We start from the raw sequence: 15,007 nt of genomic DNA on the forward strand, positions 1-15,007 counted from the left end.
TTCCAACAAAATGTAAACACTGTGGATTGGTGTAGGTACGGGATAGAGTTGTGTTTCCATGTTTCTTATAACAGTCATTTTCTGTTAAGTCGGTGAAGGGAAGTGAACTAGTGCACATTTTGGGAGGAAGGGGAGATAATTGGGATGTGGCCACGGTCTTGATACCTGAGAACTAGAGGCAGTTGTGTCACCTTCAGACTTGTAGCTAGATTCTCAGTCCAATGCAATGTGGTGGACTGACGAAAAGACTGAATATCATTGACTGCATGATACTATATTTACAAATCAATAGAAGATAAAAATGAAGCAATAATTGACAGAAGTTTTCCTGTATTTGAACAGTTGAAAAGATTTTCGGGAAATGAGGTTGAAGTTTGCTCTTGCAGATACTTATGTGTTATTTGGCCCAGGCCCAACAAATGTGTTTGTACAGAGGGCAGGAATAGTCCCAGTTAAAATGTATTTCTAATTTCCACACTCAACATGTAATTCCTAAGTCCTTTACTTTGGTCACATGACCTCACCCTTTATAAACAAGTCCTTGGAACTACCCAACTCCACAGACTCTTGCAGGTCCAGATGAAGACAATGATGAAGAAGACGAAGAAGACGATGCTTCCTCTCCAGCTGATTGTGATCATTTGTCTGTCTTATGGACAGGCAGAAGATTCCACCAACAAGCAACCCACCTCTGATGACAGCCGTGACCCTTTCATTACCCTTTTCTCTGGCCTGTCTGCCGAGGTGGGGAACCTGAGGAGGGAGGTTGAGGACTTGAGAAAGTCATGCAACTGTAAGTCTCTTGGATTTGTATATATTGTTTTCTTAATATAATAGTAACTAGATGCACCAGATATAAATGATACACATGCACAGAAAATGAACAATGACAGAACAATGGCCAATAATTCATTATCTGATATGACTGAATAAGTTGATTTGAATTTAAAGGGGAAGATAAGTATTTTAAAAAATCATGTTAAATGGTTACTCAACTTGAAAGTTGTCTATCAATGGGCCAAGATAAACCTTGATACGGTTAGGTTAGGGTTAGGGTTAGGTTTAGAATAAGGGTAAAGGTTAAGTTTAGAGTTAGGGTTAGGTTTAGAATAAGGGTAAAGGTTAAGTTTAGGGTTAGGTTTAGAATAAGGGTAAAGGTTAAATTTAGGGTTAGGGTTAGAATAGGGGTAAATGTTAGGGTTAGGGTAGGGGTTAAGGTTAGTGCTAGGGTTAGCAGATAGTTTGTTGAAATGCTACTGATAGTTCTGTAAAGCATGGACTATCCAAATAAAGTGTAACTCTTTAGCCACTGCTAGTTGAACATGTCTGTGGGTGATGGGCGCAAAAACATGTAAATGTCAAATCTACTGAAATCAACTTATTTATTTGTTTTGTTATACTCAGCTGTAGGTGTGGCCTTCTCAGCTGCCCTGAGACCTAGTATCCAGGACAATGAGGGCTACGGCAACACCGGGCCCTTCCAGGAAAACACCAACCTGGTCCACAGTCACGTCATCACCAACGTTGGCAACGCGTTCAGCCCCCGGACAGGTCAGCCATTGAAATATTATTACGATTTACATAGACAACTCCCACTGCATCCAAATTTTCCCATATAATTCTTGCTTTGTCTGAAACATTCCCAGATAACATATTGGCTTTATAAGAACTACATATCAATGGGTAACAAATCATGTATAACTGTATTTCATGCTCTATAAGGATTCATAAAGATACACTACTAATGAAGCGGGACCTTTAGAGTAGGATAACTTGCCGTTATAATAGTTTAATAATGCTTTATAAACCAGAAATTCTCATGAATTTCCTTGTCGACACATACAGGAGCATTCACAGCGCCAGTACATGGAGTCTACTACTTCACTTTCACCTCCTATGCCTGGAAAAAGGAGGCCAACATCGGTGTGGCCCTTTACAAGAACCAAGAGCAGGTAGCTCTGGTCTATGAGTATCAGGACAAAGGGGACAATGAAGACTTTGCGTCCAACGGGGCCACCCTGCAGCTGGCCAAAGGAGACATCGTTTACCTGGTCCTACCGTCTGGTTTCCAGGTGACCAGTAATGCTTACAAAAACCTTAGCACCTTCAGTGGCTTCCTTCTCTTCCAGGTTGAATGAGAAAACGTCTGAGAGACTGAGGGGGTCAGGGTGTAGGTTGGGAGGGTTCTGCACTTAACTTCCACACATTATAATCTCTTTTGCTGTCATTTACATGTGTGTGAGGCAATAAAAGCAATGTTAAAAACAGCAATCGTTTCTTTCGTGAATTCATGGTTTGCAGCAATTACTTTTGTATTGCTCCCTTTGATCATGTTATCAATTTAGATGAATTTAATTTAGATTAGATTAAACCGGGATATGGCAGCAGGTGATTTAAATATATTTGTAGTAAATCAGATTAAGATTAGGAACCCGGATCCACCTAAAGCCCTTGTGACACTAATGATCTCCAATACACTTGGAGATGTGTCTGTCCATATATCATGGACTATACTTTTAGTAGTATTATTGAAACAGTTACAACCAAATATTGCACATCAAACTATATTTTATAACAGCAACTTTACATTGTACAAAAAAATTGAAAGTTGCTGTCATTGGGGTGAGACTCGTGGGTTCTTGCTGACGGAGGACAGGGCGGTATCAGCTTCAGAGCCCCCTTGTTCTGAGGCCCAGGGGTTCAGACCACACAGCAAGAAAGGAACAGCACAGTCCCGGAACTGGAGAGAGACAGATACACAACACACTCATGGACGCAGAGATGGAAAAAGTACCGTATTGTCACTACTTGAGTAAAAGTAAAAAATACCTTAATAGAAAATGACTCAAGTAAAAGTGAAAGTCACCCAGTAAAAGAATATTTGGTTTTGAATATACTTAAGTGTCAAAAGTAAAGTATAAATCATTTTAAAATCCTTATATTAAGCACACCAGGCACCACTATTTACTTGTTTTTATAAATATTTTTACAAATGGAGCATGTGTGTTTAGTAAATCCACCAGATCAGAGGCAGTAAGGATGACCAGGGATGTTTTCTTAATAAATGCATTAATTGGACCATTTTCCTGTCCTGCTAAGCATTCAAAATGTAACGAGTACTTTTGGGTGTCATGGAAAATGTATGGAGTAAAAAGTACCTTTTGTTCTTCAGGAATGTAGTGAAGTAAAAGTAGTCAAAAATGTAAAAAAAAAAGTAAAATAAAGTACAGATACCCCAAAAACCTACTTAAGTAGTACTTTAAAGTATTTTTACTTAAGTACTTTACACCACTGAATGTACTACACTAGCTAGATAATACTCTCAGAAAAAAACATTAACAACATGGACTACACCAGCTAGATAACACTCATTATTAAACAGTACATAACAATACATATTCCATCTTTCAAATTATGATTCTGTATCTCAGATTTATAGAGTACACAATCATACCTATGCTCATGAATATGAAGACCACAGTGTTGTGTGTTTGTATGTACAGTTGAAGTCGGAAGTTTACATACACCTTAGCCAAATACATTTAAACTCAGTTTTTCAGTTTTGACATTTAATCCTCGTAAAAATTCTCTGTCTTAGGTCAGTTAGTGTTACGCTCGTTGATGGAAGGATCGGACCAAGGTGCAGCGTGGTAGGCGTACATTCTAATTTATTAAATGAACACCGAAAAAACAACAAAAATGAAACGTAACGTCTAGTAGGGCTAAACAGCACAGTACCAAAACAAGATCCCACAAACAACAGGTGGAAAAAGGCTGCCTAAGTATGATCTCCAATCAGAGACAACGATAGACAGCTGCCTCAGATTGGGAACTATACCCGTCCAACAAAGAAATAGAAAACATAGATTGCCCACCCTAGGCATACCCTGACCTAACCAAATAGATCATTAAAAGGATCTCTAAGGTCAGGGCACCGTCACTGGAGGATGAATATTCATGACTAGGGTTGATTTCCAGTAACCTGTACTGTTCTCTTTGAAGTAGAAAGAAGAATCAATAAAAGTTTAAATATTATACATGTGTAAACTGAATGAAGGCTAAACCGATGTGGGTGTCCAAGCTAGATCAACATCAAATTGACCATTGGACATGTAAAAATCAGAACGTAAGCAGAATCTGTGTTGATGAGGCAAGGCAAACCAACAAGACATGTTTGGTCTGGGCCACATCTGATCTTGTGAAGGCTACTGTACACGCACATGGGTTAATCATACATAGACAACAATGGTCTAAACTTCAGAAGATCTTTGGACAGGAAAATTTGCTAATCAGTAGGCACCAGTGGGAGTATGCATGTCACGCTACCAATAGAATCTATGCCCCAATGTCTGAGCCAATAAGAGAATGGAAACTAAGTAAGACAACATGATTCGTAAAGTGGGATGATGATGTTATGGAAGGGTAAAACTGTATAAAAGCCAAGCAGTAAGAATGAGGAGGCTGTTTTTTCCACAGAAAGGCTCCACTTCTGTTACTTTTGTAATAAAGTCTAATTGAATTTACAAGCTCCGGTGTCAAAGAAGAATTTGATTTAATATTTTCCACAACAGAAGTAGCTTTTTAGACAAATCCTCCTTTCCAAGGAAAACCTCCATAGATAAAGGAATATTTGACTTTATAGTAGGTTCATTCTAATCCAATGTTCTCACATTGTTTAACATTAACACCCTTATCATACTTACACACCATTGTCATACTTACACACCATTGTCATACTTACACACCCTTATCATACTTACACACCATTGTAAATATTGGTACAAGCCTTAGTACTCTGACACATGGACATAGGTCCAGATAAACCATTTTTTGAAGGAAATAAAATACAGACAACTAAATCAAATCAAATGTATTTGTCACATACACATGGTTAGCAGATGTTAATGCGAGTGTAGCGAAATGCTTGTGCTTCTAGTTCCGACAATGCAGTAATAACCAACAAGTAATCTAACCTAACAATTCCACAACTACGACCTTATACACACAAGTGTAAAGGGATAAAGAATATGTACATAAAGATATATGAATGAGTGATGGTACAGAACGGCATAGGCAGATACAGTAGATGGTATCGAGTACAGTATATACATATGAGATGAGTAATGTAGGGTATGTAAACAAAGGCCCTCCCCGGCCCTTTTTGGAAAAACTGCATAGTTTCCTAGGAACACGAAGCGAGGCGGCCATCTCTGTCGGCGCCGGAAGATCTAAAAACCGATCTAAAAAGCTGGCTGATATCAGACCAAGTGGCACAACGGGAGCAGAGTGAGAGGGGTCAAAGATAAGATGTAGCTTCAGGATGCTCTAGACATACGGTATATTGGAAGCTGGGTGGTTCCAGCCCTGAATGCTGATTGGCTGACCGACGTGGTATATCAGATCTTATACCATGAGTATGACAAAACATTTATGTTTACTGCTCAAATTACTTTGGTAATCAGTTTATAATAGCAGTAAGGCCCGAGGGGGTGTGGTATATGGCCAATATAAGGGCAGTTGTCTGGTTCTCCGTATTGCATTATGCTAAGAACAGCACTTAGATGTGGTATATTGGCCATATACCACACCCCCTCGGGCCTTACTGATTAATTATACCCTGTAGTTCTCAGTATCAACTCTCTAATGCCTGACGTACTGAGACGTGGTGAGACAAGAAGTAGCATGCATAGTCACAGGGTGTGTCCCAATAATATCTCCTTCCTCCTGAAGTGTCCACTCGTTCAGTTACTTACTTAGGCCTTTGTATTCCTTGAGGTAAACAGGCCATCGATGAATTGCCTCCATCCCTTTTGGTCTTGTGCTTTCTGCTCCAGGCGTTGCCATGTCAGATCCTTTGCCTTCATCTCCTGCCCTGTGCTGTCTCCAGGTGGGTCTTCCTCTTTTGTGTTTGCCATGTGGGTTCCATGTTAGGGCCTGTTTCGTGACTGATTTATTGTTTGTTCTGAGTGTGTGATCTGTATGTCCACTACTTCCAACAAAATGTAAACACTGTGGATTGGTGTAGGTACGGGATAGAGTTGTGTTTCCATGTTTCTTATAACAGTCATTTTCTGTTAAGTCGGTGAAGGGAAGTGAACTAGTGCACATTTTGGGAGGAAGGGGAGATAATTGGGATGTGGCCACGGTCTTGATACCTGAGAACTAGAGGCAGTTGTGTCACCTTCAGACTTGTAGCTAGATTCTCAGTCCAATGCAATGTGGTGGACTGACGAAAAGACTGAATATCATTGACTGCATGATACTATATTTACAAATCAATAGAAGATAAAAATGAAGCAATAATTGACAGAAGTTTTCCTGTATTTGAACAGTTGAAAAGATTTTCGGGAAATGAGGTTGAAGTTTGCTCTTGCAGATACTTATGTGTTATTTGGCCCAGGCCCAACAAATGTGTTTGTACAGAGGGCAGGAATAGTCCCAGTTAAAATGTATTTCTAATTTCCACACTCAACATGTAATTCCTAAGTCCTTTACTTTGGTCACATGACCTCACCCTTTATAAACAAGTCCTTGGAACTACCCAACTCCACAGACTCTTGCAGGTCCAGATGAAGACAATGATGAAGAAGACGAAGAAGACGATGCTTCCTCTCCAGCTGATTGTGATCATTTGTCTGTCTTATGGACAGGCAGAAGATTCCACCAACAAGCAACCCACCTCTGATTACAGCCGTGACCCTTTCATTACCCTTTTCTCTGGCCTGTCTGCCGAGGTGGGGAACCTGAGGAGGGAGGTTGAGGACTTGAGAAAGTCATGCAACTGTAAGTCTCTTGGATTTGTATATATTGTTTTCTTAATATAATAGTAACTAGATGCACCAGATATAAATGATACACATGCACAGAAAATGAACAATGACAGAACAATGGCCAATAATTCATTATCTGATATGACTGAATAAGTTGATTTGAATTTAAAGGGGAAGATAAGTATTTTAAAAAATCATGTTAAATGGTTACTCAACTTGAAAGTTGTCTATCAATGGGCCAAGATAAACCTTGATACGGTTAGGTTAGGGTTAGGGTTAGGTTTAGAATAAGGGTAAAGGTTAAGTTTAGAGTTAGGGTTAGGTTTAGAATAAGGGTAAAGGTTAAGTTTAGGGTTAGGTTTAGAATAAGGGTAAAGGTTAAATTTAGGGTTAGGGTTAGAATAGGGGTAAATGTTAGGGTTAGGGTAGGGGTTAAGGTTAGTGCTAGGGTTAGCAGATAGTTTGTTGAAATGCTACTGATAGTTCTGTAAAGCATGGACTATCCAAATAAAGTGTAACTCTTTAGCCACTGCTAGTTGAACATGTCTGTGGGTGATGGGCGCAAAAACATGTAAATGTCAAATCTACTGAAATCAACTTATTTATTTGTTTTGTTATACTCAGCTGTAGGTGTGGCCTTCTCAGCTGCCCTGAGACCTAGTATCCAGGACAATGAGGGCTACGGCAACACCGGGCCCTTCCAGGAAAACACCAACCTGGTCCACAGTCACGTCATCACCAACGTTGGCAACGCGTTCAGCCCCCGGACAGGTCAGCCATTGAAATATTATTACGATTTACATAGACAACTCCCACTGCATCCAAATTTTCCCATATAATTCTTGCTTTGTCTGAAACATTCCCAGATAACATATTGGCTTTATAAGAACTACATATCAATGGGTAACAAATCATGTATAACTGTATTTCATGCTCTATAAGGATTCATAAAGATACACTACTAATGAAGCGGGACCTTTAGAGTAGGATAACTTGCCGTTATAATAGTTTAATAATGCTTTATAAACCAGAAATTCTCATGAATTTCCTTGTCGACACATACAGGAGCATTCACAGCGCCAGTACATGGAGTCTACTACTTCACTTTCACCTCCTATGCCTGGAAAAAGGAGGCCAACATCGGTGTGGCCCTTTACAAGAACCAAGAGCAGGTAGCTCTGGTCTATGAGTATCAGGACAAAGGGGACAATGAAGACTTTGCGTCCAACGGGGCCACCCTGCAGCTGGCCAAAGGAGACATCGTTTACCTGGTCCTACCGTCTGGTTTCCAGGTGACCAGTAATGCTTACAAAAACCTTAGCACCTTCAATGGCTTCCTTCTCTTCCAGGTTGAATGAGAAAACGTCTGAGAGACTGAGGGGGTCAGGGTGTAGGTTGGGAGGGTTCTGCACTTAACTTCCACACATTATAATCTCTTTTGCTGTCATTTACATGTGTGTGAGGCAATAAAAGCAATGTTAAAAACAGCAATCGTTTCTTTCGTGAATTCATGGTTTGCAGCAATTACTTTTGTATTGCTCCCTTTGATCATGTTATCAATTTAGATGAATTTAATTTAGATTAGATTAAACCGGGATATGGCAGCAGGTGATTTAAATATATTTGTAGTAAATCAGATTAAGATTAGGAACCCGGATCCACCTAAAGCCCTTGTGACACTAATGATCTCCAATACACTTGGAGATGTGTCTGTCCATATATCATGGACTATACTTTTAGTAGTATTATTGAAACAGTTACAACCAAATATTGCACATCAAACTATATTTTATAACAGCAACTTTACATTGTACAAAAAAATTGAAAGTTGCTGTCATTGGGGTGAGACTCGTGGGTTCTTGCTGACGGAGGACAGGGCGGTATCAGCTTCAGAGCCCCCTTGTTCTGAGGCCCAGGGGTTCAGACCACACAGCAAGAAAGGAACAGCACAGTCCCGGAACTGGAGAGAGACAGATACACAACACACTCATGGACGCAGAGATGGAAAAAGTACCGTACTGTCACTACTTGAGTAAAAGTAAAAAATACCTTAATAGAAAATGACTCAAGTAAAAGTGAAAGTCACCCAGTAAAAGAATATTTGGTTTTGAATATACTTAAGTGTCAAAAGTAAAGTATAAATCATTTTAAAATCCTTATATTAAGCACACCAGGCACCACTATTTACTTGTTTTTATAAATATTTTTACAAATGGAGCATGTGTGTTTAGTAAATCCACCAGATCAGAGGCAGTAAGGATGACCAGGGATGTTTTCTTAATAAATGCATTAATTGGACCATTTTCCTGTCCTGCTAAGCATTCAAAATGTAACGAGTACTTTTGGGTGTCATGGAAAATGTATGGAGTAAAAAGTACCTTTTGTTCTTCAGGAATGTAGTGAAGTAAAAGTAGTCAAAAATGTAAAAAAAAAAAGTAAAATAAAGTACAGATACCCCAAAAACCTACTTAAGTAGTACTTTAAAGTATTTTTACTAAAGTACTTTACACCACTGAATGTACTACACTAGCTAGATAATACTCTCAGAAAAAAACATTAACAACATGGACTACACCAGCTAGATAACACTCATTATTAAACAGTACATAACAATACATATTCCATCTTTCAAATTATGATTCTGTATCTCAGATTTATAGAGTACACAATCATACCTATGCTCATGAATATGAAGACCACAGTGTTGTGTGTTTGTATGTACAGTTGAAGTCGGAAGTTTACATACACCTTAGCCAAATACATTTAAACTCAGTTTTTCAGTTTTGACATTTAATCCTCGTAAAAATTCTCTGTCTTAGGTCAGTTAGTGTTACGCTCGTTGATGGAAGGATCGGACCAAGGTGCAGCGTGGTAGGCGTACATTTTAATTTATTAAATGAACACCGAAAAAACAACAAATATGAAACGTAACGTCTAGTAGGGCTAAACAGCACAGTACCAAAACAAGATCCCACAAACAACAGGTGGAAAAAGGCTGCCTAAGTATGATCTCCAATCAGAGACAACGATAGACAGCTGCCTCAGATTGGGAACTATACCCGTCCAACAAAGAAATAGAAAACATAGATTGCCCACCCTAGGCATACCCTGACCTAACCAAATAGATCATTAAAAGGATCTCTAAGGTCAGGGCACCGTCACTGGAGGATCCGGACTGGGAACCGTCGCTGGAGGATCCGGACTGGGAACCGTCGCTGGAGGCTCTGGACTGCAGACCGTCGCTGGAGGCTCCGGGCCATGGCTCATCACAGGAGGCTTGGGGCCATGGATCATCACTGGAGGCTCTGGGCCATGGATCATCACAGGAGGCTCTGGGCCATGGATCATCACTGGAGGCTTTGGGCCATGGATCATCACTGGAGGCTTCGTGCGTGGAGCAGGCACAGCACGTACCAGGCTGGAGACAAGATATACTGGACTGTGGAGGCGCACTGGAGGTCTGGAGCGTAGAGCTGGCACAACGCGTCCTGGACAAAAGACCACCTTCGCATGGCATGTGCGGGAAGCTGGCACAGGACGCACTGGGCTGTGAAGGCGCACCGGATATACAGTGCGTAGAGCCGGCGCAGGATATCCTGGACCAAGGAGGTGCACTGGAGACCAGGCACGCTGAGCCGGCACCACCCGTCCTGGACAGATGCCCACTTTCGCATGGCAAGTGCGGGGAGCTGGCACAGCACGCACTGGGCTGTGAAGGCGCACTGGAGACACAGTGCACGAATCACCGTAAAACATGGTGCCTGCCCGGTCACAAGCTCTCCACGGTGAGTACAGGGAGTTGGCTCTGGTTTAAACCCTGGCTCCGCCAACCACCCCATGTGCTACCCCCCATTTTTTGGGGGCAGCCCCCAAAACCATACCCGGCCAACAAAGAAATAGAAAACATAGATTGCCCACCCGAGTCACACCCTAACCTAACCAAATAGAGAATTAAAAGGATCTCTAAGGTCATACACCTTAGCCAAATACATTTAAACTCAGTTTTTCACAATTCCTGACATTTAATCGTAGTAAAAATCACCACTTTATTTCAAGTATGTGAAATGTCAGAATAATAGTACAGAGAATGATTTATTTCAGCTTTTATGTCTTTCATCACATTCACAGTGGGTCAGAAGTTTACATACACTCAATTAGTCTTTGGTAGCATTGTCTTTGAATTGTTTAACTTGGGTCAAACATTTCAGGTTGCCTTCCACAAGCTTCCCACAATAAGTTGGGTGAATTTTGACCCATTTCTCTCGGGTTTCTGACGGAGCTGGTGTAACTGAGTCAGGTTTGTAGGCCTCCTCGCTCGCACATGCTTTTTCAGTTCTTTCCACACATGTTCTATGGTATTGAGGTCAGGGCTTTGTGATGGCCACTCAAATACCTTGACTTTGTTGTCCTTAAGCCATTTTGCCACAACTTTGGAAGTATGCTTGGGGTCATTGTACATTTGGAAGACCCATTTGCAACCAAGCTTTAACTTCCTGACTGATGTCTTGAGATGTTCAATATATCCACATCACTTTGTGAAGTGCACCAGTCCCTCCTTCAGAAATGCACCCCCACAACATGATGCTGCCACCCCGGTGTCTCACGGTTGGGATGGTATTCTTCGACTTGCAAGCCGCCTCCTTTTTCCTCCAAACATAACGATGGTCATTATGGCCAAACAGTTCTATTTTTGTTTAATCAGACCGGAGGACATTTCTCCAAAAAGTACGATCTTTGTCCCCATGTGCAGTTGCAAACTGTAGTCTGGCATTTTTTATGGAGGTTTTGGAGCAGTGGCTTCCTCCTTGCTGAGCGGCCTTTCAGGTTATGTCGATATAGGACTCGTTTTACTGAGGATATAGATACTTTTGTACCTGTTTCCTCCAGCATCTTCACAAGGTCCTTTGCTGTTGTTCTGGGATTGATTTGCACTTTTCGCACCAAAGTACGTTCATCTCTAGGAGACAGAACACATCTCCTTTCTGAGTGGTATGACGGCTGCGTGTGCACATGGTGTTTATACTTGCGTACTATTGTTTGTATAGATGAACATGGTACCTTCAGGCGTTTTGAAATTGCTCCCAAGGATGAACCAGACTTGTGGAGGTCTACACATTTTTTTCCGGGGTCTTGGCTGATTTATTTTGATTTTCCCATGATGTCAAGCAAAGAGGCACTGAGTTTGAAGGTAGACATTGAAATACATCCACAGGTACACCTTCAATTGACTCAGATGATGTCAATTAGCCTATCAGAAGCTTCTAAAGCCATGACATAATTTTCTGGATTTTTCCAAGCTATTTAAAGGCACAGTCAACTTAGTGTATGTAAACTTCTGACCCACTGGAATTGTGATACAGTGAATTTTAAGTGAAATAATCTGTCTGTAAACAATTACTGGATAAATGACTTGTGTCATGCACAAAGTAGATGTCCTAACCGACTTGCTAAAACTATAGTTTGTTAACAAGAAATGTGTGGATTGGTTGAAAAACGAGTTTTAATGACTCCAACCGAAGTGTATGTAAACTTCCGACTTCAACTGTAAGTGTGTCTGTGCTTGTTATACACAACTCTCAGCCAAGCGGTTACGAGTGTTGGGCCTGTAACCAAGAGGTTGCTGGTTCAAATCCCAGAGCCGGTAAGGTGGGCAACATTTTTTGTTGCCCTTGAACAAGCCAATGAAACAACAACTGCTCCCTGGGCGCTGACGTGGATGTCCATAGGCAGCCTCCCTGATTCAGAGGGGTTGGTTAAAATACGAAAGACACTTTTCGGTTGAATCCATTCAGTTGTGCAACTGACTAGATCTCCTCTTTCCTTGTGTACTGTATGTGTTGTCCCTCACCTGTCTGTTCATGAACACGTATATGATGGGGTTGTAGACAGTGCTGCTCTTGGCCAGGTACATGGGCACCGTGGCAATGAGAGGGTTGATGTGGAGGCTGGGGTCAAGGATCACAGAGAGGGCGAAGGCCGCGTAGGGCAACCAGCTGAGCAGGAAGGCCATCACCATGACTACCACCATACGCACAACCTGTATCTCCACGCGGGTGGTGCTGTTGCCCTCCAACACCTTCAGCTTGGACACCTGGGACAAACACACACATGAGTACACACACACACACACACACACACACACACACACACACACATATAAACACACACACACACATCCCATGCCCACCTGGTGCAGTGTGAAGAGGATGCGAGCGTAGGAGACCATGATGATGGAGAAAGGAATGGCAAAGCAAAGCAGGAAGTAAAGGATGATGTAAGACATGTTTCCTGGTTCCCTGCTGTACCAGTTTGGGGAGCAGGAGGTCCTAACCCCCTCCAGTTCAAAGCTGCCCCAGCCAAACAGAGGCGGGGTGTTCCATAAAAACGACCACACCCAGGACAGGACCACCCCTCCGACTGCGTGCCTATGTTACAGTACGAATACATTACAGTTAACTTCATTACACATGTATCCTTACTTCTACACAACTGCTATCTTTCCCTCTGTATATACACAGTTACCAGAGTTAAATGGAATACTTGACCTGGTCTGGAACATGACCGCCCCCATTGGTCGACACACCACCACATAACGGTCCACAGCTATCACGGCCACTGAACACAGACCTGCAATACCTGGGAAGGACAACATCAAACATGTACACTACATGTACATGCAATAACCCAGCAAACACATCCATTCAACTGACATCAATAGGCCTAGTAGATTTGACAAATCTAACTCTCTCTGCATAGTCAGACACATCCATTTACTACCCCTAACTGTTGTATTGAAACTGTTGTATTGAATTTAATTGAATTTATTTGGGTGAAAACATATACAACTAGATGCACAATGTATTCCCAGAGGATATGATTTAAAAGTATTTATTAAAACACTTGTTTCCAAAGTGGTCCTCGATGGTAACTCACCAAAGAAAGCCACAGCGAAACCCTCCAGCACGCAGCCTAGCCGCCCCATGCTGAAGTAGCCCATAGCGTTGGTGACCATAGTGGGCAGTCCCCCGAACAGAGCACAGCCCAGGTCAGCCACTGCCAGGTTGACTAGGGCGTAGTTCAGAGGCTGGCGCAGCTTCCGGTGTCTCATCGTCACCACGATGACCAGGACGTTCATACAGACTCCGGACACCGAGAACACACCAATGATCACCGCCAGGATGGTGAAGCCCGTCCTGGAGAGCAGCGCTTCACTGACCGAGCCCCGGGAGGAGGAGATGTTTCCATGGAGATTGGGGAGAAGCTGTCGGTGGTCCATTCTGTTATTTTTGGGGCAGTGGAGTTGAGTGGTGAGCACTACCCACCTGGCCAGACACCTGTGTTATAATATCTAAGAAACACACTGGAAGGGAGTAGAGTCAGCTTTTAGTCCGATGGTATTCCTAATCTATAAAAGCACAAAAGCAGTCCAATAGCAGATCTATAATAGATAAAGCAGTCCAGTATCTGATCTATATTAGATAAAGCAGTCCAATAGCAGATCTATAATAGATAAAGCAGTCCAGTAGCTGATCTATAATATATAAAGCAGTCCAATAGCAGATCTATAATAGATAAAACAGTCCCGTAGCAGATCTATAATAGATAAAGCAGTCCAGTAGCTGATCTATAATAGATAAAGCAGTCCAATAGCAGATCTATAATAGATAAAGCAGTCCAATAGCAGATCTATAATAGATAAAGCAGTCTAGTAGCAGATCTATAATATATAAAGCAGTCCAGTAGCTGATCTATAATACATAAAGCAGTCCAATAGCAGATCTATAATAGATAAAACAGTCCAGTAGCTGATCTATAGTAGATAAAGCAGTCTAGTAGCAGATCAATAATAGATCCAGCAGTCTAATCAAGGCCCTATAGCTGTGTAGTGTAGTAGCCTGGTAATGGCTCTACAGATTCAGAGACTCAGAATCTGGACCACTCTGTCCTTATAAAGCTACTCAGTAGAGAGAGGCTGTAGATTATAAGAGATAAAACCAACTAAATCCCTAGATCCGGATTGAGGGGTCAATAATTCAGGGGGGCTCAATTCCTGAGGGATCTCTGATTGCACTTTCCTTGATAGCTTTGCTGCATGATCCACTGCTAACTGGAGGAGTTGGAGAGGGTCTGCTGTTCCCAGGGACCACCTGTCAGTCAAACTGGCTTTGTGTAACACACTGTCCTTATGTGACATAAGAGGAACTTTAGATAACAATGGGACGTTGGGATTGACTAGA

The 15,007-nt window shown here is 41.7% G+C and overlaps 3 protein-coding genes across 3 annotated transcripts; 2 read left to right on the forward strand and 1 right to left on the reverse strand.

Annotated features, from left to right (window-relative positions):
- Positions 1-490: 490 nt before the first annotated feature.
- Positions 491-2,267, forward strand: LOC109887896 (complement C1q tumor necrosis factor-related protein 3-like). Its single transcript, XM_031803493.1, has 3 exons — positions 491-793; positions 1,405-1,551; positions 1,846-2,267. The coding sequence occupies exons 1-3, from the start codon at positions 580-582 to the stop codon at positions 2,136-2,138; spliced, it is 654 nt and encodes a 217-aa protein (XP_031659353.1). The 5' UTR covers positions 491-579; the 3' UTR covers positions 2,139-2,267.
- Positions 2,268-6,469: 4,202 nt separating this feature from the next.
- On the forward strand, positions 6,470-8,257 carry LOC109887895 (complement C1q tumor necrosis factor-related protein 3). The gene is made up of 3 exons (XM_020479155.2): positions 6,470-6,783; positions 7,395-7,541; positions 7,836-8,257. Exons 1-3 carry the CDS (start codon positions 6,570-6,572, stop codon positions 8,126-8,128), a joined length of 654 nt encoding a protein of 217 aa, XP_020334744.2. The 5' UTR covers positions 6,470-6,569; the 3' UTR covers positions 8,129-8,257.
- Positions 8,258-8,594: 337 nt separating this feature from the next.
- Positions 8,595-14,114, reverse strand: parapinopsina (parapinopsin a). The gene is made up of 5 exons (XM_020472996.2): positions 13,704-14,114; positions 13,316-13,406; positions 12,958-13,195; positions 12,619-12,861; positions 8,595-8,730 (listed from the first exon to the last, which is right to left on the reverse strand). The coding sequence occupies exons 1-5, from the start codon at positions 14,044-14,046 to the stop codon at positions 8,605-8,607; spliced, it is 1,041 nt and encodes a 346-aa protein (XP_020328585.2). The 5' UTR covers positions 14,047-14,114; the 3' UTR covers positions 8,595-8,604.
- Between the last annotated feature and the right edge of the window lie 893 nt (positions 14,115-15,007).

This window comes from Oncorhynchus kisutch, linkage group LG24 (assembly GCF_002021735.2).
Source record: "Oncorhynchus kisutch isolate 150728-3 linkage group LG24, Okis_V2, whole genome shotgun sequence".
Classification (NCBI taxonomy): domain Eukaryota; kingdom Metazoa; phylum Chordata; class Actinopteri; order Salmoniformes; family Salmonidae; genus Oncorhynchus; species Oncorhynchus kisutch.